General features: G+C 39.9%; 1 protein-coding gene across 1 annotated transcript in view; it reads left to right on the forward strand.

Annotated features, from left to right (window-relative positions):
* Positions 1–3,193: 3,193 nt before the first annotated feature.
* Positions 3,194–26,670, forward strand: part of LOC139469918 (glutamyl aminopeptidase-like) — a 42,043-nt gene continuing 18,566 nt past the window's right edge. The window contains exons 1-7 of the mRNA XM_071252273.1: positions 3,194–3,976; positions 16,402–16,552; positions 18,424–18,558; positions 19,372–19,492; positions 21,636–21,790; positions 24,438–24,551; positions 26,301–26,435. Coding sequence (XP_071108374.1) covers positions 3,375–3,976; positions 16,402–16,552; positions 18,424–18,558; positions 19,372–19,492; positions 21,636–21,790; positions 24,438–24,551; positions 26,301–26,435 — 1,413 coding nt within the window. The 5' untranslated portion in view covers positions 3,194–3,374. The remainder of the gene's footprint in view (positions 3,977–16,401; positions 16,553–18,423; positions 18,559–19,371; positions 19,493–21,635; positions 21,791–24,437; positions 24,552–26,300; positions 26,436–26,670) is intronic.

Raw genomic sequence — 26,670 nt, forward strand, 5'->3', positions numbered from 1 at the left:
AATTAAAGCAGAAGTTAACGACGGAAAGGGTAACACAAAACTAGCTTTTTGATGCAAATTAGATTGGGGGTAAATAATTAATGATATGTTTATTTGACCGCCGTTAACATTAGTGAGTGAGTGAGGTTGATTTCACGACGCTTTTAGCAATATTCCAGCAATATCACGACGAATCGAACCCGGGAATTCGGCGTGACGAGCGAACGCTTTAACCACTTGTCCCCCCGACCGCCCCGCCGTTAACATTAAGTATAGATATTAGCTGAACATGGGGTGCCACAGTGAATATCTTCATACCAATAAATTTCATTCATGGACGTGGCGCATGTTTTGCATGATAATCTCGAACGGCAATTAAGAGTATGTACATCACAGAAATCCTTAGTGGTTTATGTTTATAATAATCAGCAGACACGGAAAGTCGACGTCTTGTCACCGCAGTTGTGCGAATTGTCTCAGTAGATACTACATACATGTGTATCTCATCTTTAGACGACTACAAATAACTCACCGTGAGATCGTGAGATACAGCAGCAAACGTGCAAGTGATGTTAAAACGTCAGAAGACAACGCCAGTTTTATAATTATATCTTACGCAGTTCTGGTGTTGATGTCAAATGACGTTATCTTGCTCGTCATTAACAAATACCTGGAACTCCACGGTCATCTGCCAACACTTTGCATTCAAGGTCATCTGGGACTTCCTCGGGCTTCACAAATAATCTGATTGTTTTTTAACGCTATGTGGCTGTTTGATTCCCATTGGCTTATATAAGAATGGCATTTGAGCGATACTATAATCTTCTCGTCCTTTTGACTTTGATGGTCAAACTATTTAGTCTCTTGGTTCCGACTACTTCAACGGTCACGTATGGCTCTCCATGGTACTCACTCTTTCTAATCTACCCGCTTTAGAGGGGAGTATTTGCATCAATCAGCTTCTTTAAAAGTTAAAAAGGACAAAAACATTCATTGTACGATTCCAACTACCTCATAAACATGTGTTCTTGAATCACTATCAAATAATGATGATACCAGGTGTTCGCGAAAAAGTGAGCATATCCTGACCCGGTGGTGGCAGTCGTCACAAACACTTGCATGGGCACGTCAACCTGAAAACTCTCCGAAAGCTTTACTTAGGTATTGAATGTTGTAACCATGATCAAACGTTGCCGTAAGAGTTGCATGACACTTTTTGAAATTTTCGTAGAAGGAGCATGCTCGTCTGTACGTCAAAAGTTGTGAAATGTTGACACCAAAGGCTGGAGTTGCTGGAATATTGCTCGACCTGAAGGGAAAAGTTGGCTATTTGAAAACTGAAGTTATCCCTCTTGTCAAACAGACGTGTTGGGAGTTTTATTTTGTCACCCTGAATCTTTATGCCCACTGTGTACCGTATGAAATAACTACTCTAGCAGCATGAAATATTCCATATACATTTTTTTCTCCCAGTCGTGGTACGCGTTAGTGATGTTTCACAATACATTTCAGTTGAACATGGCTTTATCCTGCCAAGGTATATTCAGCTTGGAAAGGGATGTTGTGTTAGATGGCAGTGAGCGATTAACCAACAATATCTCAGCGTCCTGTTAATATTCGAGCATCGGCAAGGCATGTATGTCGTCGGCAGTCAGCGAGCATTGACTTATAGTGGCATACCACAGTTCTACCCTGATAATTCAAAATGTATTTTATAACCACCATTTAACAAAGACTTGTCCTTGGAAATATATTCTGAAATACTTCGGGAAGATTGGGTATCCGGAACTACCGCGATTTCACTAAAGAGTGAGTGAGTGAGTGAGTGAGTGAGTGAGTGAGTGAGTGTAACGGCACTTTGAACAATGTTTCATGGTTTGTCAGCTTGATTTGAGAGGACAGATTCAAGGGACACATGCTGTTGACAATACTCTCCTTTGTGGAAAGGGTAATTGTGTCACATGGCCAAGGATAATATACCGCCTCCGTGGTATAGTGCAGTGATAGTCTGCCTTGACCGCAAAGTCAGTGGTTCAATGCTCGGTGCGGTCATACTAAAAAAACGCTAAAGGATGGTACTTGTTGTTACCCTGCCTTGCGATTGGCATAAATGAGATAAAACGTGGACTGTTCGGCCTGGAGTCAGTATACTGTCATGGTCTGAGCGTGTTATTCATGCTGAGCTGAGACATGATATCGCAGTAGGCTAGCTCAAGCAGTCATACACACGCACGCACATACACACGCAAACACGCACACAAACACACACACATAGTTGCATGCAAGTCGCTAATGGGGGCAATAATCTTTGAATTTAGCGACATTTAAATCCCATTTCACCTTACCGCAACCCATGGATAATAATTGGTCCGAAGCTGTGATTTCTCCCCATGATCCTGGCACGGCAAAGGGTCGCAACACAGCGAATAGCAGCGCGTTCGACCACCAGATCACTCGTGCCCATTTAAAACACACAGATGAGCAGACACAGGGTTTTCTGCTATAGGTGTTATTGAAGTAGTCAATCTGAATTTGTTCGTGATCTGAGGCTTCTATGAACACAAGATATCCTCTAAGGCCTACTTCGGGGAGCATTTACATCTATAGAAGGTGTAGATTTGTTTGAATAATATATACTTCCTGAAAGGCAGCAATCTCAAAATTATCCATTTGAGTCACCCCCCTTTGGTTAGCTATGGTAGCTGAGAGATCGATTTTCCACTCTTGCATTGTTTGTAAGAGACTTTAATTTCATCATCTTTTGATTACAAAGCAAATTAGTCAGGATATGGTTATTTCAATCCATTCAACGAGACAGTCAAATCTCAGTGGCAGAATATAGGAAACGTTGCTAGAGCCTCATATACTTATATACAATGTGCCTTTGTTTCTGTTTGTCTATGTATTCTTTCCTTACAAACATTTCACTCAGCAAACATTTCCCAATAGCAATACTCTTACAGTAGATGCATGAAGTCATTTATCAATTTTAATTCTCCGGTATGAAACTTAAGTAAATCAGTATATGATGTGCGAGCAATGTTATGGAGGAGTGACGTATTAACTACCAAGCTCATATAGTCAGTGTAGTGTAACGAATATAGGTTTCAACATTCCTGACACGCTGGCTGTGAACATACACTCATTATGTGAACACAGAGCGGCCGGACTATGCGTGTAACAGTTTTCTCCCTCCCGACGCAGTCACGACAATAGGAGCCTTCAGTGTGTGTGCAGGCATTCTCACTCCAGGTAACGCACACCAGACGCGACCAATATACTTGTCAACCACCACGGATACAACCGCTGTACTCATTCTCCTCGGGGAGGGCGTAGCATTGTGAGTGAATCTGTCGTGTTGAAGGGGCACGAGCCTATAGCTCCTTGTTGCAGCAATGGATTTTCGGGACGCTAGCAAGGTGAATGTCAACCGGCGATGTCTTTATTTTTTTATATTCCTTTTCCTTGCCCTGCCTGTTGTGGTGGGGGTATTAGTTTGGTATTTTATCCCCAAATGTGACGGAAGTGATCCTTCATCGGAAAAGATTTCTGGGGATGGGTCCACCACAGCGCCCGTTCCAACTACCCCTGGTTTCTCGGAGACAGAACCCTGGAAGAATCTCCGTCTACCCCGATATATCGTACCGCTGCATTACGATCTCACCCTCTACCCGGATTTCTATGGTGATAACGGGTGGTTTTACGGAAATGTTACTGTAGAAATCAAGATCAACAAAGACACGGACTATGTGCTTATTCATTTTAATTACCTCAACATCACGAAAACTGAACTTCGGGAAAATGACACGAACAATCAGATCGGCATCAAGAGGACATTTGCATATGCAGAAAACCAGTTCTGGGTCATTGAAACAGCTGTGACATTGAGGCAAGGTGCAAGTGTTAAACTGTCCCTGCAGTTTGACGGTTCGCTCACCAAAGCAATTGTTGGCTTCTACAAAAGCAGTTACGTAAACTCTCAAACAGGCCAAACCAGGTAGGCTCGTGTATTCAGACTTCTTTGTGTGTTAAAGTTCTGGAATAGTAATGTGGAGGTGGGTCACATTATACGTGTTGATGTGGTGAATGTGACACTCGGCACGACGAAGGTGAGGTGTGACATTAACAAACAAATCTCTCTCTCTCTCTCTCTCTCTCTCTCTCTCTCTCTCTCTCTCTCTCTCTCTCTCTCTCTCTCTCTCTCTCTCCCTATTCAGCCAAACAAACCTACAACCACATATATATTCTATTCTCGAAAAATTCAGTACAAGGTATGGACTTAAAATAATCTACTCAATTTTCTATTATTGTTTATATCAAGACTGTAAATTGCCGCGCAAGCTACATTAGCTCATGTCGATATATGCACCTAACTACGTTGATGCACGATGAAGCATTGTTTATCATGTGTACATTTAATTACCAATCACGTCTCAAAGACAGTGTTCTTCTGTGTCTATTTGTAACCTCATTCCCCAAGGGAGGATAACAAGGTTCTCCCGACTCTGTGTTGTGTGCTTGGGGAACAACGCCAGTTAGTACATGAAAGATGACCCACTGACTCCAACATTCGCTTTGTGCTTTGTCTATTAATTACCTCATGACGGCAGATAGAACAAGCACACGTCATCTCTCAGAATTAATGCACTGTGCGACAAACATCCACACGCTTTCAACATTTACTCACGCCATGCGCATGAGAAGGATGCATTTCTTTCCTTATATGAACTATCCGAAAGTTGGCAATGATTTCAAATGAATGATTTGTGAAAGATAAATATATGCATTTGATCAACATACAGTAAACTACGTCTATAACGAACTGACCGATATAACGAACTTATTTTTTAGTCCCGGCCATGTGTTGTATATATGCTGTATATATGCTTAAACGAACTATGGTTATACCGAATTAAAATTAGTGGTCCCTTTGAGTTTGTTATAACCGTAGTTTACTGTACACACAAAAAACAGAGACAAAACCCTTTCCTTATCAACGGAATCTCTGCTAGAAGCCTCGTCTATTGTACGATTCCGTCTATATCATGAGCATGTGCTCATAAATCACTTTATTTAATAATAGTGATGATATTAGGTGTTCACGAAAAGATAAGCATATCCTGCCACGCCAGTGAACCCCGTCACAAAGTAACAAAGATTTGTACACAATTCACGCAATACATGCGTTGATTGAGTAACATTGTCACAAACCCCATCACTCATCGGACAGCGCGGGACAAAACGCCTTCACAGTTTCCCCGGACATTATCAGATAAATGTTTATAAGCCCAAAATAATGAGGTTAATCCCTCAAACCACCATATTGTCGATAAAGCTTGTGTGAGTGTTTGTGTTCTAATTATCGCATCATGCACGTCAAGAGCTTAATATCTCTACGTACCCGTGAAGATCCGGGTTAGAATAGGTCTTCAGCAACCCATGCTTACCGTAAAAGGCGACTTTGCTTGTAGTTTGAGGCGACTAACGGGTCCGGTGGTCAGGCTCGCTGGTTTGGTTGATGCATGTCATCGTATCCCAATTACGCAGATCAATGTTCATGATGTCAATCATTGGATTGTGTTACCCAGACTCGATTATTTACAGACCGCCGTCATATATCTGGAATATTGCTGACAAAGAAACAAAGAAACAAACAAAATCATATCTCTCCATTCGCACAGTTGTGCAACTTGTTCTGGGGACTGACTTCATTGTTAACACCAGGGGACGGAAGGGAACAGTTTTTCCAGCTGGCACCTCGTTGATCTTGAATGGTTGTGTGGACACACCCCATAACCTACAGGCATACATTTAGAACACGAGATGGATTCTATGTTAAACAGACCGCCACCGTGGTCTAGTTGATAGAGCGTCTGCTCGGAGAAGGGATGGTCGGTGGTTCGACCCCCGCCCTAAAAGACGTCACTTATTATTATCCTAGGGGGCACGGGGGGCCCAGTCGTCTAAGGCGCCGCAATTCGCTGTGCAGAGTTGCGTCCCTTGGCCACACCAGAAACTTATGACTGTGGGTTCGAATCCCGGTTCGCCCCGATTATGTTTCTAGGTTTGTCAGCACCATACCCGTGTTCGTGGGTTTCACCGAAGTGGTAAACGTCTAAGACCTGCATCACTTGGGGCTTTCCTCCCACATTAAGCTGATACGCCGTGATATAACTGGAATACTGTTAAAAGGGGCGTTAAAACCAACTCACTCACTCACTCACTATTATCATCCTGCCGGACGCTCGGCTTTAAGAGGACAAATCAAGGTCTGGCCGGTTCAGAGTCAATTTGGTTTACGGGTTTTCGCTGTATAGAATATAAATCTTACCCTCCTCCCAACTTTTAGCAGAAAACCACAGTACATTGTCGTTACTACACATACCTGTGGGATCTATTTCTGCAAACATGCTCTACGAGGTTTCTGAGTGACAACGAAGCGTTATTCATTACCTGACCTATATATTTATATATATATGTGTGTGTGTGTGTGTTGTTTTGACAAGGCACGAAATATTCTCGTTACCTCCAGAAGGTAACGCCGTGCACAGCCGGAATGAATTGTGGTTCATGAGAATGTTTTCTCGTCAACTGTGAACGAGTGATGTACTTGTTACAGCCACACTCGCGTACCTACCTGCAGTCGAACCCTGGATACGGAAGCATTGTTTAAGTATTGTCATAATATTAAGTTGAAGAGTTTTAAATAAAATAGAAACGAGATTTCAGGACTCGGAATGACCGAATCCAGTTATGTAGGTTATGAGTTTATGTACACCCGAAGTCTCAGAAGGAAGGACAATTCTTCAAACATGCATCCACAGCTAGTGACTCACAATCGGAATTTCTCATTTCTGTGAGGACATTTATATCAAACAAATGATTAGGAGTGAGTCAGTGAGTATGGTTTTACGCCGCTTTTAGCGATATTACAGCAATATCACGGCGGGGGACACCAGAAATGGGCTTCACATATTGTACCCACGTCGGGAATCGAACCCGGGTCTTCGGCGTGACGAGCGAACGTTTTAACCACTAGGCTACCCGACCGCCCCAAATGATTAAGAATTGACTTCAATATACTTTTGCATTTGTTGAGGTATAAAGATAAAAAACAGTGTGCTCGCTTCGTAAATCGGCAATCCAGATTTACAAAAAGTGTGCACGTTAGTTTTTACGTGTATGCCTCCATAAGCGCAAAAAATAAATTATTATAAATAAATATGTTAATAAAAATTTCATAAACTGCTTATTCAATTATCAACACACAACAAACTGTTGACAACGATACGAAATCCGTTATATTATTCAGCGACCATAATGCAACAGAAGTTCACCCTGTTAACAGCAACTCGGTAACCAGTGGCCCAGTATTGTGCGTGGGCTTGTTAGTTCAATGGAAACATAAATGGAAAATACATTGCTTGGTTAGCCAATAAAATGCTGACCCGTGAAGATCCGGGGTGGGATAGGTATTCAGCAACCCATGCTTGCATAAAAGGCGGCTATGCTTGTTGTAAAAGGCGTTAAACAACAAACAACAACAAAATATTGCTATAGAATCACATGCAATTTGTTTTGCACCTGCACATGTTGCAACAGTTATGTACATGAAAAAGTAGTTGCTCGTACAAACATATTTGAATCAACCGATTTAAACCTGGAGCCCAAGCCATTTATATGTAGGATAAAGTATTAAAGTGAACAATTAATGCATACTGATCAGGACATCATGCGCAATCAAATACAGTTACCTACATTTATAACGAACACGCTTATAACAAACTGACCGATATAACGATCTTCTTTTTTAATCTCTGCCATTTGTTGTTTATATGCTGTATATTTGCTTATAACGAACTACAGTTATTACCAGAGACCATATATCGGTATATGGTCTCTGTTATCACGAATTAAAAATAGTGGTCCCTTTGAGTTCGTTATAACCGTAGTTTACTGTGGCCAAAAAAGTCGAGTCATCCTCAACAAGTGCATTTAAATCAGGAAACCAACGGAACAAGAGCAGAGCGACAATAAATAAGATACTGTTCTTCGTTTAACAAGTGATTTGGCGCAACGACCGTCGTTTATGTACAGACCTTGCTATATCACGTAAGTCTATTTAAGCTGTGAGAGTTACTACAGTCGTATCGCAGAGATTGCTTTATGGAACGAAGCCCTTGCATCATGTCCACTGAGCTACCTTAGCACAGTGACCAACGTAGCTCCGATGTTTCAACAGAGACTTACAATGGACGAAGCACTAAGTCCGTAGCACTAATGTATGCTGTGTCATCGAGTATAGTTTGAGATGAGCGTATTACTTCTCTATAGCTTTAGCTATTTTTTCTTCCATATAAAAGTTGGTCGCGTGTTTTGAAGTGGGTTGACATCTTCGCTAACGAACTATGGTCATTGTTTGCGACGTGTTGTTAATAGTGCGAACGGAAGCGTGCTGTCAATATACAAGAATCTGTAAATTGACTGCTAAATGCCTTAAAGGGGTGTTAGACGCTGGGGTTTTTAGCGGTCCGAGGAGATTTAATTTCCGAACACCAATTTGTTGCTAGTTCAAATTTTAGTAGGTCTATCAATCTAACAGTTACTGATTACGCGAATTACTCGAGACCAACTCAGTTGCACATGTGGCATTAATGACATCGTCTAGAACGAGGCAGAAAAGGGACCCCAGACCGAGTGCCCGTTTAATGTTCTCAATCATTACACACCATTAATATTATTCCAACAATGGCAAATGTGGGAATTCCTTTAATGCATGATTTTAAATGTTGTTATTTGGTAATGCTGTTTGTCGCGAGACTATACCAACAAACTTCAGTTTGTGTAACATAAACGCCACACATTCAGACATCCTTCAATGATAAAGATAACTGTTCGTCGATTCCACACATGGAGAATGGCACCTTTATTAGCTATCACCCTTAAGGAAGAATGTTTTATTCTCTGAGGGTGGTCGGCATCTGTCAGTCCCATCTCATCCCCTCCCCCACCAGATCCTACACCCCAGGTCCACCCAGAGTGCTTGACCCTCTTATCAGTTCCTGGGGTTCCTCGGGGGCAGACTTTGATAATTTGGAATGATACGGAACTGCCGCTCTGCTTCAGTTGAAGCTCTTTACAGATTAAAGACTGGCTACCATTATTTCTGCAAGATTATTGTATTTCCCTAAGGTCCAATATGGTCACTCTCTGGTCATCGTGAATGCTTACAATCTAATCTCGAAATGGAACTCCCTGGTTTAATGATATAATTGTTTATTCAACAGGCCTAATCGTCGCGTAAATCGCAGTATCGAACAATTGGTTTGGTCCCTTTTATTAAACAGTTCTACTAAATGTAATGTTGAGTTTAAATATTAATATATATTCCTCTTACATTATCAACTCATCTTGCTCATCTACTTGTAACGTTGTGTTCGTACATGTGATCGAAAAAGACTTCCACAGAACGTTCGCACAGTCATGATCGATGAAATGAAGGACGAGAGTGACCATACGCATTTACAACGTTAACAGAAGCTGCATCGTCAAAGTAACAAGGATAACACAAACCACACACATGACAAATGCACCACAGTATTGATGATCAACTTTTCATGACGATTATAGCGATGCTCACCATAGATTCTACCGCCGGTAGCAAACAAACGGTATGATAATGGACTGTCGATGCAAGAGTGAATGAGTGAGTTAGTTGGGTTTAACGCCGTTAATAACAGTATTCCAGTTATATCGCAAGCGTGTCAGCTTAATGTTGGAGGAAAGCCCACAGTGATGCATATCTCATGCCGTCTACCACTTCGGTGAAACCAACGAGCACGATTATGGTGCTGACAAACCTAGAAACAAACATAATCGGGGGGAATGTTGATTCGAACCCACAAACATAGGTTTCTCGCGTGCCCAAGGGACGCAACTATGAACAACGAATCGCGGCACCTTAGACGATTGGGCCACCCTTGCCCCTCGATGCACGGGTTTGTGATAATTGTCCCGATCCAACTTAGAATGAAAGTAAATTTTATGCGATATTCGGAAAAATGTCGACAACATTACTAATCACGTTACATTTGATCGATTCTCAGAAATTTTGAGCAAAGTAAACATAAACATGTATTCCAGTTGGGACATCTTGGTCGGTTTTGAAATATGTATTCATAATACATTGGAGTCGGTAACTAATTGATGACATAAATATCATCTTTTTCAGTTGACTCCAAAATTCTGATTATTAAAGTAATAAATACATCGTATATTTGATTGGCTTACCAAACAAGTAGCTTCCCGAATTTACACAGTCTTCTCGGCAGTGTTAACGTTAATACTCCCATAAAAACAAAATATAATGAAGTCAGTTCCTAAATATTCTTTTAGATGATAATATACATTTAAGTTCGGAGAAGCCTCCGTCTATGTACCGTCTACTTGTTTCGAGTAGTAGATGGCGGTATGTATGGTGTCGGCTATCCTTTATAAAACACAACGCAACAAGGTATAAAATACATACATGCAACAAATATGTCACCATGAATTCGAAAAGGATTCGATTCTGATTGGTGAGTCAGAGGTTGCACAAGAAACACCTCTGATTTTTTATGGCTGGTTTGGCGGCCAAAAAAGTTACAGAAATGTATTTCTTTCTCAATCATGGTCGGTATGCATTTTGAAATAATGATGCAGTAGACGTTTAGGTTGCAAATTTCACAGTTGCATTAACTACAATATTAAGAATTGTGTGCCGATACGTTTTGGACAGAATTCACGATAGAAATCGACCGAGTGTATTTCAGGTTTTTAGGCCTGCAGAGCATGCAAGACTTGATTTTTCTTTAGCGGTACACGTTATATGGTGGCTTACAAAGTAGCTGTGCTTAACACTTTCTTTTCCTTTCGTATAATTATGCTACTTAAGTAGAAGTAGTTTTTGAAGCAATGTTTGAGAATAGACAGCGCCCTAGTTTTTGCAAAAGACTCAACCCTTGCCAGATCAAACAAATGTTGTAACGGTAACATGACAGAAGCGTAGGCTTATATGCATATTATTATATATCACGATTGCAACCCACGCGAACTAAACACCCTCCCAAAATATGTTAGTTACATACATCATTTTTTTGCAAATACAAGTCGTGCGCTCATGATGAGTAGTGTTTCTTTCAAATAACATTGCAACATGTAGATGAATTAGTACCGCGTCTCGGCGATTTGTCCGTTCTTCAAGGAGTTTTGTTTTTAACCTTCTGGAACACGTGTTCCTCCCGCTGGCACAGATGTTACCACAGACGTGGTGCCAGTCAGACCGCCAGATCCATGCGCCCACGCTACCGCGATGGAAAGATCATTGTGTTCGAAAAATCCAGTTAATATCTTTAACCATTTGTATTTAAGACTGTTATTGTTGGTGTGTTATAGAGCTGTTGCATATGTTCCATAAAGTCGATATGATCCAGTATGATGCTGTTAGAATGTCTGATGAGAATATGAAATGACAGGCGGTTTGGCTTCAGGCAACTTGTGACATATACATTGTGCCTTGAGCATAATATCAAAGAACATGCTGATATTTCAAATAACTTATCTACTTGTGCCTTTGTCAGATCCTCTTATATTAAACATTCACAGGCCAAGTTCTCTTTAATCTTTTTATTTTCTTATTTGCCCACAGCCCCGTGCTCGTCAGTGGTAAAGTGTCTTTCTATGTTATCTGATACTAATTGCATTTCGGAATCATGGAATTCTCGTCGGACCAATGCATACTTCGAACAAGTAGAACGACTGTCATCGTTGTGTCCAACAGGTGTTCTCACTCACCGTTGATATACCATCAACGGGTGGTCATAATACAATGTTCGTAGGTACCGTTTGAAGGTCGTACGAAGTCGCGTGTTACAAGTAAATGGTGTTGCTAAGTTACGTTACATGCCTAGGTAACATTGCTAAATTGCCTTTCCAGTACTCGTTATTTTGTAAGCTGCTAGCGGGAAGGATGAAGATGGGAAAGATGAAAGATCATGTTTATGTCCGTGATATATTTATCTTACATATATTACATTCATGTCTATACTCGTCATGGTAGGTTTTACCAAAGTGGTAAACGCCAGAGACCCTCATCACTTTCCTCCTTCATTAAGGCGACACGCCGTGATGTAATTGGACTACTGTTAAAAGCGGCGTTTAACCCTACTCAGTCACTCACTCATGTATCACTAAGACCCTCACGTCAACGATCATTTGTAAATATATGCTTTCAAGTAATGTCCAGCACAACCCATTGTACCCAACTGCTTAATACTTTTCGTTGACTTTTCTTAAAGCATGTCATACATGTCTTGTACATGACACTCAATGTAACTGATATGTTGATTGGAAGTACCCACGTCACCCCATGGTGAATGAACACCACCGACGGTGTTCGTCTTAGAGCCTCAAGATAATGTCTGAATATAGTATGACACAATGGCCACAGTCGTTATACAAAACATATTATTAACAGCGGATAGAGGGAGTTTTCACTTAAACTGTCGTTAAGTAGATGCCTTCCAAATTCCATTGAAAAACAACCTGTATACAGTATAACATTGATGTTGATTATACCTTTGAATTAATTGCAAAGATGGTCATATTTCTATGTCAGCTGATATAAATTCCGTTAGAATGTTCAACATTATTATGGCGAGAGATGTATTAACCTCCACCTGACCTTGTTCGTATACTGACATTATAAGGCGTATATTATTTCAAGTATGTCTATGTACAGATGTACTGAGGTGTACAGATTAAAATCAGTGTTAACATTTGTCAAGTGTGACCCAAAACGTGCCTCGAAACCTTCCACAAGGGTGTATGTATGCTTATCTTGACTATAACCCGTTGAGTTATGTGAGTATTTTATTATTACAAACATAGCCAATCCTAATACGTCAGGGGATATGTACATAGCCATGTTTGGTTAGGCGTTGATGACCTGTAGCTGTCAATCCTTGCTCTTGAACGTCTCAACATGATTATATTAAACACGAGTCAGCATGTTTAACAGGTGCAATCCTCCATAACAAGACTTACCTTGTCGGTAACATACTAATATCAAAGTGGAAATGTTTAAAACATATACAGCACCTTCATATTTGGGTCGGACATCGCTTTATCCGATTACGTTTGTATAAGTTAGTACATTGAAATATGTCACACATAATATATTTATATATGTTGTATACTTGTGTTAACATTCAAGCCTTAACGCATGACCTCATGAATAATACGTGTATACTCGACATTTTGTTATATGATGTTTTATACATTTCTGCATGGTTGCATTGTGGATGAAAGAAGAGTGTCGGCTTGTCAGTTGAGTTGCCTCTGGCTCTAGTCCGTGCATTCTGGGTACAGTTTGTGTGGCCCATTATTTTCGCCCACCTGGTAGAGACTGGCATTTGTTTTATCATGACGTTTTAAAGCTGAGACACCAACAAAAAAAACAGAAAATGTTTTGCGTCTGCATTATATGATGAGGACCCTCTAATAGGTCCATTTTCTAAAAAAAAACGTTTCACAATTTTATATCTGGGAAATTTCCACTCCCCTTAATTCAAAATTGTCTACTGCATGAAGTTTATTGGTACAATAGAAGAAAGTCGGCTTGCTCTCAGAAAATAAGATATCATTAATCGCAAATGATCTGACAACCTTTTATGTGTGAACGATGTGAAACCCCTTCAGGTACACAATACATGTGACATAACTTACCACAATACCATATGTACTATGTCGAGGTGAAATACCGGACATCCCCCAAAACGCCACACACGAAGCATATGCCCGTGGCGGGGGGGGGGGGGGGGGGGGGGGGGGTTGAAAGTTGAGCATCTCTGGGAACCGTGTGCGGAAACATAATTCCACAAATCGATCGGAAATGATCACCATTTCTCGTGATTTGTCGCAAACTTCATAAGAATATTCGAAATTGGTAATAGTTTCATGCATGTTTGCATATGTGTTCTCGTGTTAGATGTACAATGTTACATTGTTATATATTTGATAGTGGCGGCGGACTAAACCAAGGGGTTAAAACGTTTGCTTGAAGACCGATGATGGTCCGGGTTCGATTTCGCGCCTGTGTAAACTACGTGAAGCCCGTTTTGTCTGTTCCTCTCTATTACAAAGCTTTTCTAAAAGCTGGGTAAACAATTCTCACTCATTTCATAATCGATGGCGTGGACTGTGGTTATAAGGGTCGGTATGAGTGAGTGATTTTTAATAATATTCAAGATAACCACGACGAGCAACCAAGATTGGCCTTCACACATTGCACCAATGTCTTGCATAGGGATCGGTGTTGCACATGTACTTAAGCCAAAAGACATACTAGTACCTAGTTAACGTTTACCATAGAAACAGTTACATGGATGACACGAATTTTCCTTTGTCAAAAAAGTGACTCATTCATGTTTGTTTTTAATGACGAAGTGATACATTTACTATTGGCAACACAGCATCGTCTCATTTGAGATACAGCCAACCCATGCACATATTGGAATCTGGTTAGTCCCCAATTTCTTACGTCGCACTGTCAGAGATTAACGGCGAAAAATACTCCTAGCTGACGTTAGCCTCTGGTGACATAGAAAGCTATTTTGGCAATGACCGTTACCTTATTATCCGCCACCAAGTTCATTACAACGAAGGAAAATCTATATTAGCAAAAGGCACAATCTACCCCTTCTTCGAGATGTTATCGGTCAAGTCACCATGGCTTGTTTGCCGTACTGAGCCGTGAGTTGAGCCAGATCGTCCGTTTCACAGTTTTACTCTTGAGCCATTTACTTGAAACAATTAGGTCAGTGCTTAACCAAGGTACACAGACAACAAGAAAGCTCCATAAGAGGACAACACAATTGTGTGTTTAGTCTCAGCGCAAAGGATCTACTTAGTCGGCATTTATTTCACACCGTCCTCTTGATAAACAATCACTATGCTTCATATCTCTTCATTGAGGAACCCGAGGCTCGAGAAAGCCGTATGATTATTTTCATCCGCGGATTACATCTAAGCCTTGATATAATGTTACACATTACGCCTTGTCATATACGCGCTGGAACAGATAAGATCTTCAGAAACCATATGGTGTAAATGATGCGTTAGTGTAGTTTCTGTTGAACCAGCCTGTTTACAATGGCTAAGTCCACAATTACCCTTCACGTCATCAAATATGGACTTAACCCGTGTGTGGCCTATATGCATCCACGAGCTACTTTATTGCTGCCTGGGTGTGTAGGTTGAGGCCGTGTCACCATGTATTGTGATGTAATGTAAATGAGAACAGTGTGTCCGGAAACGCCGTGTGACGTGACACACAGATTGTAAATACAGTATTTGTTGGGAAACGACAGATACAAATGTGTGTTCGTTTTCATTGTTTTCTGTTTGTGTGAGAGGAAAGTCCGAAGTGATGCAGGTCCTAGACGTTTACCACTTTGGTGAAACCCAACAGCATGGGTATGGTGCTGACAAACCTAGAAACATAATCAAACGTGATACGAACCCACAATCACAGGTTTCAGGCGTGTCCAAGGGATGGCAAGATAGTGGACAATGGATCGGTCAGTTTTCGTCGGGGAAGGAGGGTTTTGGGTGGAGGTTTGGGTTTGGATGTTAGAGAAGGGAGGGGGATGCTTTGTGGCTCGTCTGTATGCGTGTACAGGGGACTGCCGGTGGTTAAAAGCTTTCTGTCTTTTTTTCCGTATGTATAATGACGAACAAATTATAGAAAGCATAAAATGTTAAATGACAATAGTCTTGTATTCTCCACCGAATATGAAGTCCAACTTTTAGGCGTTGGTTCCGAACTTCCGTCTTTCAAACAAATAAGTGTTAATTTAATCTTATCAATCAGCACTGCATGACTTAATTACCTTCCTATTGTACATGTATACAATGTTGTCGAATATATTTATCATGTATTTTATTAATCATGTTTTTGCTTATTTCGCTGTTGAGGTTCTCAGGTTGTAAGAAACCAAAATCTCTCAGGATAATAATGTCTATCTTATCTTTTCTTTGTAGTGATGAAGTATATTTCTGAAAATACATGTAGTTTAACGTTAATATCTAAAATAAATGTGTTCACAATCAGAAACACCCAATATAAAATTGTACACGACATATACGACTCGGATTAACATAAACATGGAATTCTAAATAATGAAAGCCTTACATCGCGTTACACTAAGTCTTTGTAACACTAATGTAAATATGTATGCAAAAACTCGTACTTTGTCATTAAGTTCGTTTAACACAAAACTTATACAGGACAGATTTCCATAACGGATACATTACACTGTTTTCTCGGAAATATTCACAATATTCGTTCCTGTTTTTGTGCATGTATTTATAATTTGTTTTCAGGAATCTGGCAACATCCAAATTCGAGCCGGTCGATGCGAGGAGAGCCTTCCCCTGTTTTGACGAACCTAATATCAAGGCTGCCTACACTATAACCCTCCTCCATGAGCCGGACTACACGCCCTTGTCTAACATGCCGCCCCAGACTGGCCAGGTAATCGCTGACACATCACACACACACACACATCTCTCTCTCTCTCTCTCTCTCTCTCTCTCTCTCTCTCTCTCTCTCTCTCTCTCTCTCTCTCTCTCTCTCTCTCACGTCTTTCTCTCTATATATATCAGACAGTCATTCACGCCCTATTCAGCCAAACAAACCTACAACCACATATATATTCTATTCTCGAAAAATTCAGTACAAGGTATGGACTTGAAATAAGCTACTCAATTTTCTGTTATTGTTTATATCAAGACTGTAAATTGCCGCGCAAGCTACATTAGCTCATGTCGATATATGCACCTAACTACGTTGATGCACGATGAAGCATGCCGAAATTGATCTATTGAGGATCAGCAGCATGCGCCTACTCACATTTTACTTAAGTGTGAAATTTTATCATCAGTTGTAGAATCAAGCTATTTGATAAGCAAAACAAACGTCAGCTGGTTAGTCTTTTATTGATTAAGACGTCATAACATTTTATTTTTGTCAAATCAAAAATGACCTTGCTCTCACTTTGCGTTACCACATCGAAAGTCCACTGTTTTATTCAAGATAGATCATATTGTAACACAAATCCACATACATTAATCACTAGTAATGACACATTCGACGCAAGTGTCACGAGTGAGGTTTACGATGTTTACTGGTTGAAAGTAATTAGTGTAATCATTTCGATCTCAGTCTCGTATGGTACAAGGTCATTAGTGTAATCATTTCGACCCCAGTCTCGTGTTGTACAAGGCCATTAGTGTAATCATTTCGACATCAGTCTCGAGTGGTACAAGGCCATTAGTGTAATCATTTTGACCTCAGTCTCGATTGGTACAAGGCCATTAGTGTAATCATTTCGACATCAGTCTCGAGTGGTACAAGGCCATTAGTGTAATCATTTTGACCTCAGTCTCGAGTGGTACAAGGCCATTAGTGTAATAATTTCGACCTAGGTCTCGTGTGATATAAGGCCATTAGTGTAATCATTTCGACATTTTAACATTTTATTTTTGTCAAATCAAAAATGACCTTGCTCTCACTTTGCGTTACCACATCGAAAGTCCACTGTTGTATTCAAAATAGATCATATTGTAACACAAATCCACATACATTAATCACTAGTAATGACACATTCGACGCAAGTGTCACGAGTGAGGTTTACGATGTTTACTGGTTGAAAGTAATTAGTGTAATAATTTCGACCTAGGTCTCGTGTGATATAAGGTCATTAGTGTAATCATTTCGACCCCAGTCTCGTGTGGTACAAGGCCATTAGTGTAATCATTTCGATCTTAGTCTCGAGTGGTACAAGGCCATTAGTGTAAGCATTTTGACCTCAGTCTCGAGTGGTACAAGGCCATTAGTGTAATCATTTTGACCTCAGTCTCGAGTGGTACAAGGCCATTAGATCACAAAATTCATTAACCATCAGGAGACACATGTAACTAATGGCACACCAAGTCTGCCATATGCCCGTTACCCCTCCAGATTCCTAGGAATAGTCAAAGAGTGAATGTTTTACACAGTATATGAATATCAATATCATACACAATCAGCAATTGGTATCTGTTCGTGATTTCGTCACCGAAAAATTGCCGCATTGAATGGTTTTGAATCTCTTTCAAATGGCTAATAAATATTTGAATATTGTAAAAGCCAAAGAAAATCACTACACCATTTGGTCACAATAAGAGCAAAGTTCCATAGAGATATCATCGTACTTTGTTTTAAATAAATAACTTCAGTTACGAGGAGTCTTTTAACCAGTCATTATACTGCAAAAGGTAAACTTAAGAGCGACAAGACTTAATGTCCAAGTGGGCATGATCCTCCAGACATATTATCATCTAATGGCTGTGTTGTCGTTGTAGCCGACCAAGGTTCCTTGGTCCCCCACCCTTGTGTCAACTCGATTCCAGAGATCCGTCATGATGAGCACCTACCTCGTCTGCTTCATCGTGTGCGACTTCGACTACGTAGAAGACACGACAACTTCAGGAACAAAGGTACCCAGCTGTTGGTATATACATATACAAGGGTTTTCATTTTCTGACGACTAAGTGCCGTCTCAGGAACATCTATTAACATAGGCAACAACCATTACTTTGTGGAGATAATGCATGATTTAATAAAAAATAAAAATAAAATCATTAGAATACATGGATATTCATGCCATGCGTTCATTTCTTCCATACATAACACTAAACGTTGAATCAGAATGAATCGGTTTTGCCTTTAAAACATGCAAAAAATATATTATTTGTTATCGCCAGCTAAATCTTCTGTGAATACTCGTAACTTTAATCGTCCTTTTATAAATGCCTTACCTGTGAAGCTCCGGTTTTTAAAAGAGGTCTTCGGCAAACGATGTCTTGTGAGAGGCGACTATGCTTGTCGTAAGAGGCGACTATTGGGATCGAGTGGTTGATGCATGTCATCGTATACCAATTGCGTAGATCGATGCTCATGGTGTCAATCACTGGATTGTCTGATGAAGTATCGATTATTTACAGACAGCCTTCATATAGCTTGAATATTGCTGAGAGTGGCGTTAAACAACAAACAAACAAACAAATCAAGTGAGTCTGGTTTCACGCCACTTTTAGCAACATTCCAGCAAAATCACGTCAGGGGACACCAGAACTGGGATTTACACAGTGTACCAATGCGCGTATGTCATTGATTTTTAAATGTACATTTGCAGAGCTGTATTGTCGCCAAAACTGAAACCTACGACCAAAACAAATATTGGTTTATTTGAATTCTTTAGCATTGTGCAAAACGTAGTTTTTCTTAAGGACTGGAGTGTTCTCCTGCAGATTCGTGTATACGCCACCCCCGACAAGATCAACCAGACTCGCTACTCCCTGCAGATTGGTAAACACTCAATGGAGGAGTACGAGAGGCTATTTAGATTGCCCTATCCGTTGCCTAAGCAAGGTAAGACGTCAAACCATCAAACACATAAACATAGTTTCTGAAATAACAGGACAAAATGGAAAAGAGGTCCGCCCAGGATGTTGCTTTGACCCTCGGCTGTTCTATAAAAAACTATGTTTATGGAGCTGGTATCTTTCCTTTGGTTAAAACATTTTATCTTATCTATTTCTATTTTATTTAATGTTGAGCTCCAGTATGAACTGATATGTTTTCTCGTTTATCATTTCATCAGTCTCTACACAATTACGTTCGTGTGCGTCAGTTTCTTGTGGTTGTGGCGCTAATTCAATTCTGTTTGTGTGTTTACACTGAATTACATAAATATGAATTTTCATGATATGGTCGGAATCGTTTAATCGACTCTCCTTTAGGCAGATATTTCTTATGAGTACTGAAATGGTTTTGTCGCTTTAATTTAAGAATATTTGATATTTACCTAGTTGTGTGAAACATTTTGTTAATTTATTTTTATAAAAGACTTAAATCCTAAAACCTGGCTTGCAGTGGTATTACTGGAGCTATCTATCTATAAAAGGGACGCTACTCCGTAAGTTGAAAGGCGTAAGCGGCATCGTCCGTATGAAAGGTGTTTTTTCTGTGACAAATGTATGTACAAAAGATAACCTTTACCAATCTCATGATAAGGTTAGAATTTAATGTATTGAGGAATCTCTCAAATATTCTGTAAGGGTAAAGTGTTTAAATATTATGAAGTCCGGTCCTCTTCAATCATTCGGAAAAACAATCTATGAAAGGCTGTTTGTCTGACTTATTAGAAATATCTTGACTGTTCACTTAAGCCGTTAGCCTACTCATGTACATTGTCGCTTAAAACGTAAATCTAGTCATAAAATGCACATTTGATTAACACTGAACACATAACAATTACACATATGAAATCCAACTGTCAGTACAGTTTCATATATCTTCCTGTCAGGGACCTGCAGCCACCTTCAACCTCACAAATGGTTCACCTCTGTTACCGTGATTATGGTTCACAAAGCATTTAAGTGACGTTTCAGTAGGTCCGTTTGAAGATGGCTGCCTTCCAGATTGGTCCCTGTAATGACGTCGTTAGAGGATGAGCGCTAGGTTATTATAAAATAAGCTCCTCTGTCAAAGGAACAAAGCTACCATTTGCATTAGAACTACCATTCTGAATGGAGCTACTGGATACTTGTAAAGGCCGGACTACAAATTGACACAATCAGTGTCTGAATCATGTGTTGTATCAAATACCAGTTCCGGCCTCCCAATAATGAGAAAAGCTGAAGTTCCGTAGAAACCTCCTCGGTGGCAGTGATTTGAAACGTGAAAGATAAATTATGTTTTTGAAGACAAAGAGCACACTCGGTTAGAGATCATATATTGTAAACCAGATGAAAGAAGAACAATTTCAGTCATGTTTTATAACAATCGCGTTTCATAATAGATGTAAGATGGGCGTGTTCTGTTAATTTTGAAACGAATCTTAATTTGGTTGACATATGAAATGATATTGCGTTTTGGAAAAAATCGATTTACTAGAAGACATCAGTCATATTTCATGCATTTCATTTTAGTTTAATCATTTGATTGCGTGACTTATGTCCTGTTTTGAAATTATTATGTGACTTTTCGTATTCTATTGAGTTTTTTCATATTTTCATAAATATCATGTAGAAATTGCAAATCGCAATCTTCTTTAAGAATAATATGATAAAATGATATTTTTCCCAGGCGGAAATGTATGTTTTTCTGTCATTTTCTAGTTTTAAGAATTTTAACAACAAATAATGTGATTTTAAAAATGCGGGTTTAATTCATTGTGCAAATCGACAAATACTAATGGTTGCCATTCGTGATATGAAATTGACGCTTTTTGTGATATGGCATATAAAAATGGAAATTAAATCCCAAATAACAAGGTTTAGAGTGTAGATGTGTGTGAATTTGAAATGAACAGCATTTTCGAATAAGATTGACATAATGAAACTTACCAAATACCAAAACAGCAAGAATGGCTTTTGCATTGTTTCAACTGGGAGTCCTCGCCCCAGGGTTGTCTGTTAATCTGGACAATAACAGCAAGACGTTAAGACCACTAAAAATATACGCTATAGTTTATCAAAAGCCCAATCTGCATTATATTATTCCCTTGCAGACATGATAGCGATCCCTGACTTTGTGTCTGGAGCCATGGAGCACTGGGGCCTGATCACGTACAGAGAGACTAACCTACTATATGACCCCAGCAAAGCCTCATCGGCCAACAAACAGAGGGTTGCTGTGGTAGTGGCCCACGAAATTGCACATCAGGTACATTAGAGGCAAGGTTTGGTGTTGTCTGGAAACTACCAAATAACAAAACCGATAACCTGAATAAAGTGACAGTTTGAGAAACAGAAATGTTCGAAAACTAGATGAAAACTAGATGATAATAGTGAAACCTTGTCAGTACGGACACCTTTAGTCCGGAAACCCCGCAATCAGGACGATAATCTGTGGGAAGGTTTATAAGTTTATACAATTAAAGGAACATTACTATAGTCCCATGATTCGGGAAGTATGTAAATTGGTTAACAGGTCCGTCCAGATTAACGAGTTTCATTGTGCAAAAGCATTCTAGAACACGATGCGTCGGAGCCGAAGTTCGACATTGTCGTTGATGAGTAAACTATCTGGATTTAATACCATGCCCGAAGTACGTGGTCAGGTGAGGTTAAATGGGATTTAACGTCGCGCCCAAGATTATTTCACTTATATTGCGACGTGGATGCACGTGTTTGTGTGGCTGCTTGTATTAGTCCTGACTGATGTCGATATATAGTGCTAGGACACAGAGATAACATGAATACCCCACTCAGACACAGTATACTGACTCGGAGCCGACCAGTCGTTGTTTTAGTCCCTAGATGCCGACCGCAGGACAGGGTGACAACAAGTACAAATCTTTTAATGTCTTTTGGTATTATCGTACTCCGGACCTTCCGCTCTCAGGGCGGACGCTCTACCACTAGACCACGGAGGCGGTCTCCGAAGTACGTGCCGTGTGTTTGGACATGACTGTGAAGGATGCAGTTCTCACCTTGGTATCTCCATCCCCCTTTATTCCCTTAATGCTCTTTCCTCGGCCCCTTTGTTTACCTGATATGTCGTACCTATATTAGATCTACCTCTGATTTGACACACTTACTCTTACGTACAAAAATCCCTTCATTCAAATAAATCCACATAAAAAAGTAGATTCATGCTCAGTCATCGTATGTGATGGCGTGGACTGCCACTGGCTTCCCTGGTCGATTACTGAAATATTCCTGACTGCGGCGTTAATCAACATTCAGTTTTCTGTGACCTTGTTTCATTTACTATTGCAACTACTTGTGATAACAAGTTCTACTTCCTGGTAATGGATATATACCATTCCGTCTATATTTATGTCTTCAATATTTTTTTTCAAAGAGTGACACCTTTGCCGTTTGGATGTTAACACATATCACATAGTTGTCGTTTGCAAAGCATTCCAATAAATACACACACCCTTTGTCCCATAAATTTTATCAACCACAAACGATATTTGTCATGGCGATATTCATCTGCCAAACATTATTTTATTATTGATTTTCTTTCATTCCGGCTTCATAAAATATTTAAAAGCTGTAACGTTTGAGTCGGGCCAAATGTAAGCCATATTGAGTTTGCAAAAACGAGTATTTAGTTCATGTAACAATGAAGCTCGTGTTAGTTAATGTAACGTTAATGAGCCCAGCACATCCAATTTCAACAAACTAAGTTTCACGCTTGTAACTGTTTGTCCTCTGGGAAATCGTTGAATGAAGCCCGGAATCTCTGTCACTGTACACGTAAAGCTGGGCGAGAATACTGTTTTTGTTCTGATTTCCCCGGAGTTAGTTAATTCTCTGAAAATACGTTCGTTCACCGTAAGGACAATGAACTTCATACGTTGAAAGCAAAAAGGCCGTCACAATTATATCTCATGCTTGGCAAAGCAAATATACCACAGTTTAGTCTGCGAGTAATTATATTGATTTTGCGGTGTCTGACTTGTTCTCCTTTGGCTGATTAAAAGGCATTGTTTAACTTTATCACAAGGAATCTATAACTTTAAAGTTACAGGGCATTTTGTTGGATATTTTTAATTTCTTTCGAAAATATTTGCATTAAAGATATAGTATCTATAGTACTCCAACAGGCCAACGTTAATCCCCATTTCACCCCACCTCATCTCCTGAAGGCCAACGTGTCGAAATATCGACATATAATTGGGAAAGGTTATCACCATATTGTAATACAAGGCAAGTAGAGAGATTGAATATAACGTCAAGATGTGGATGAGTGAGTGCCCATTTGAGTAAAGAGAAGAAGCAAGTAGACCGGATTACTACAGTAAACTACGGTTATAACGAACTGATGGATATAACGAACATACTTTTTTGTCCCGACTATTTTGCTCTAGTTATGCTGTATATATGCTTTTAACGAACTACGGTTATAACGAACTAAAAATAGTAGTCCCTTTGAGTTCGTTATAACCGCACTTTACTGTATAACACCATCAACCAGCATGTCGTTCAAATTCTCTACACAATCACGTCCTGTTAATCTGGACCCTGATATTCTGGAAACCCTTCTTTCGGGGCATTTACTCTTTGTATATCCGGGGCGGTCGGGTAGCCTAGTGGTTAAAGCGTTCGCTCGTCACGCCGAAGACCCGGGTTCGATTCCCGACATGGGTACAATGTGTGAAGCCCATTTCTGGTGTCCCCCGCCGTGATATTGCTGGAATATTGCTAAAAGCGGCGTTAAACCAAACTCACTCACTCACTCACTCACTTTGTATATCCAAAGAGATGATTTGTTGTGTTGTTCAACCGGACAATCTCACTGCTACCTGCAGAGATTAGCTGTACGTGTCTGACAGTGTCTGTAACCTTTTCCATGGTAGTGGTTCGGGAACATCGTGACGATGGACTGGTGGGATGACCTGTGGCTCAACGAAGGCTTCGCCAGCTTCATGGAATACCTGGGAGTGGACACGTACGAGCAGGATTGGGACATGGTCAGTATGTGACGCATCTCTCAATGAGTGATGTGGGATTAACGCATCTTGTAACAGTATTTAAGGGATATGGCGTGTTAGGTTAAGGTTAGGTTAATGTGGATTGATAACATAATACAGGTGTCGGGAGTTTACCCGTTTGATGAACCCGAGGACTGACAAACAAAGGATCTTAAGTTTAATCGTGGATTTCCACCCACCCTCAACGCTACGTGTAGCGCCTTAGTCCTCTGAACATCTAAAATATACAACCTTATCTAGAGAATATTCGATTTTCCAACGAAACAGTTTCCACTGGGCGTAAAAGTTATCCTTTTGAAACCTTACACTTTTCGACTAATTATTATATTTTTTCCTTATTAAATTAACAATGCACTGTAACAAAATCATACACGCAGAAGCAGACATATTTCCCTTCGTAATCTTTCTTTCATCATGATATATATATATATATATATATATATATATATATATATATATATATATATATATATATAGCTTATGCTTATATATATATTGTTACAGTGCATTGTTAATTGATATATAATTTTATATATAAGTAAGTAAAGGTGAAGCATATGATAATATGGACGATTGTCGTGTTATCACTGACAGAAAGGGTAGAGGGTAGAGGGTATAGGGTAGTACTTAGTCGCTGAACTTTCAGAGATACCAGCAGCTGGAACAAAAACAAATTGCATGGCACAAAAATTATGTTGTTGCATTGTGTTATACTCACAAATATATTCAGGCACATAACAACATATCTGGATTTGCAGCTGTATCGGAAAGAAATATCACAAGACAGAATCTCTACCTATGATGACTCTCGTCAGTATTAAGTCCAACGCTGTGAGACAATTGTGTTAAACATGGGGCCATGTTAAACTGGGGCCGGTCTCTTCATAGGATCATGAATGTTGAGCCAATGGTCAAAGTTCCAGAACATCATTCAATGGTCGTTTCTAAATTCATTTTAAATTACAATTTGTTCCGACACTGTTACTATAGGACGTGAAGTGTAAAACAGTGAGGAAACATTTTATTAATGGATCACTGAAATTAGGTATTCGCGTAGAGGGAAAACGTGTCCCCCTGTCCTACAAGTAGCACTCGCCTTCTCCATGTCCAAGTTGGGTGCCGGTGAGCAAGGAGGTGTGTATAAGTCATAGCAAGGGACGGTAACTTGTTGACAAATGACGTGTCATATTTAGTCAATCCTTGTGAATGTCTTCCATAATATTTCCAGGCCTTTCAAGGAGACATCTTGACTGAAAAGCTCAGTTGTATACAGAAGGTGTCTTTTCATTCAATTGGAATAAAATGTACATGCTCTAAAGTACCTAAGCAGTTGAGAAATGAAGACGCTATAAGCTGGTGCTGATGGTGTATTGCGCGATCTAAAGGGAAATTCACGATTCGAAAATCCATATATCTCTTGTTTAGCTTGGTACAGAGGCAGTCATCGTTTTGATTATCTATGCACAAATCCAATACCCAATCACGCAAAAAACAACGGGTTTTTTTTGTAAAGTTTTCGAAAAGATGTTTAACAACTAAAGACATAATTCATAAGCAACAGTGTGTGATGCCATTTGATGAAGGGGTCATTGACAGCAACGCCGTCAAAACAAGTGTCAAGATAAGTTAGTTGTGTAACTATATGTAACTTTACTGTGATTACTCCCAATGGCACAAATATTGAACTTCGATCAATGTGTACTATCTATGACATGATCTTCTGTTCAGATGTCGCAGTTCGGTATCGAGGATCTACAGCCTGTGATGGTGACGGATGCTGGGGTGGAGTCGCATCCGATTGTCGTCCCCGTGTATAAGCCCACTGAAATCAACGCCGTTTTTGACAGCATCTCATACAGCAAGGTGAGGGATATGTTTGTATTAACGCTGCTATGCCACTGCAGCGCGGATATACGTGGAAGGAAAACTTAAACGCCAAATGGTTAAGAAAATCAGCGCATCCAAACTTACATAAGGGATGCAACTCTGCTTAACGATGCGATGCGCCGTAGAACGGCTGGTTATTGAGATTAGTTGCTCACAGAATAGACTTAACAATGTGTTTCTTAATTAATACGTCATCCGTCTCAAAAGTGTA

This window comes from Haliotis cracherodii, unplaced genomic scaffold (genome assembly GCF_022045235.1).
Source record: "Haliotis cracherodii isolate W230 unplaced genomic scaffold, xgHalCrac1.p SCAF_2, whole genome shotgun sequence".
NCBI lineage: Eukaryota > Metazoa > Mollusca > Gastropoda > Lepetellida > Haliotidae > Haliotis > Haliotis cracherodii.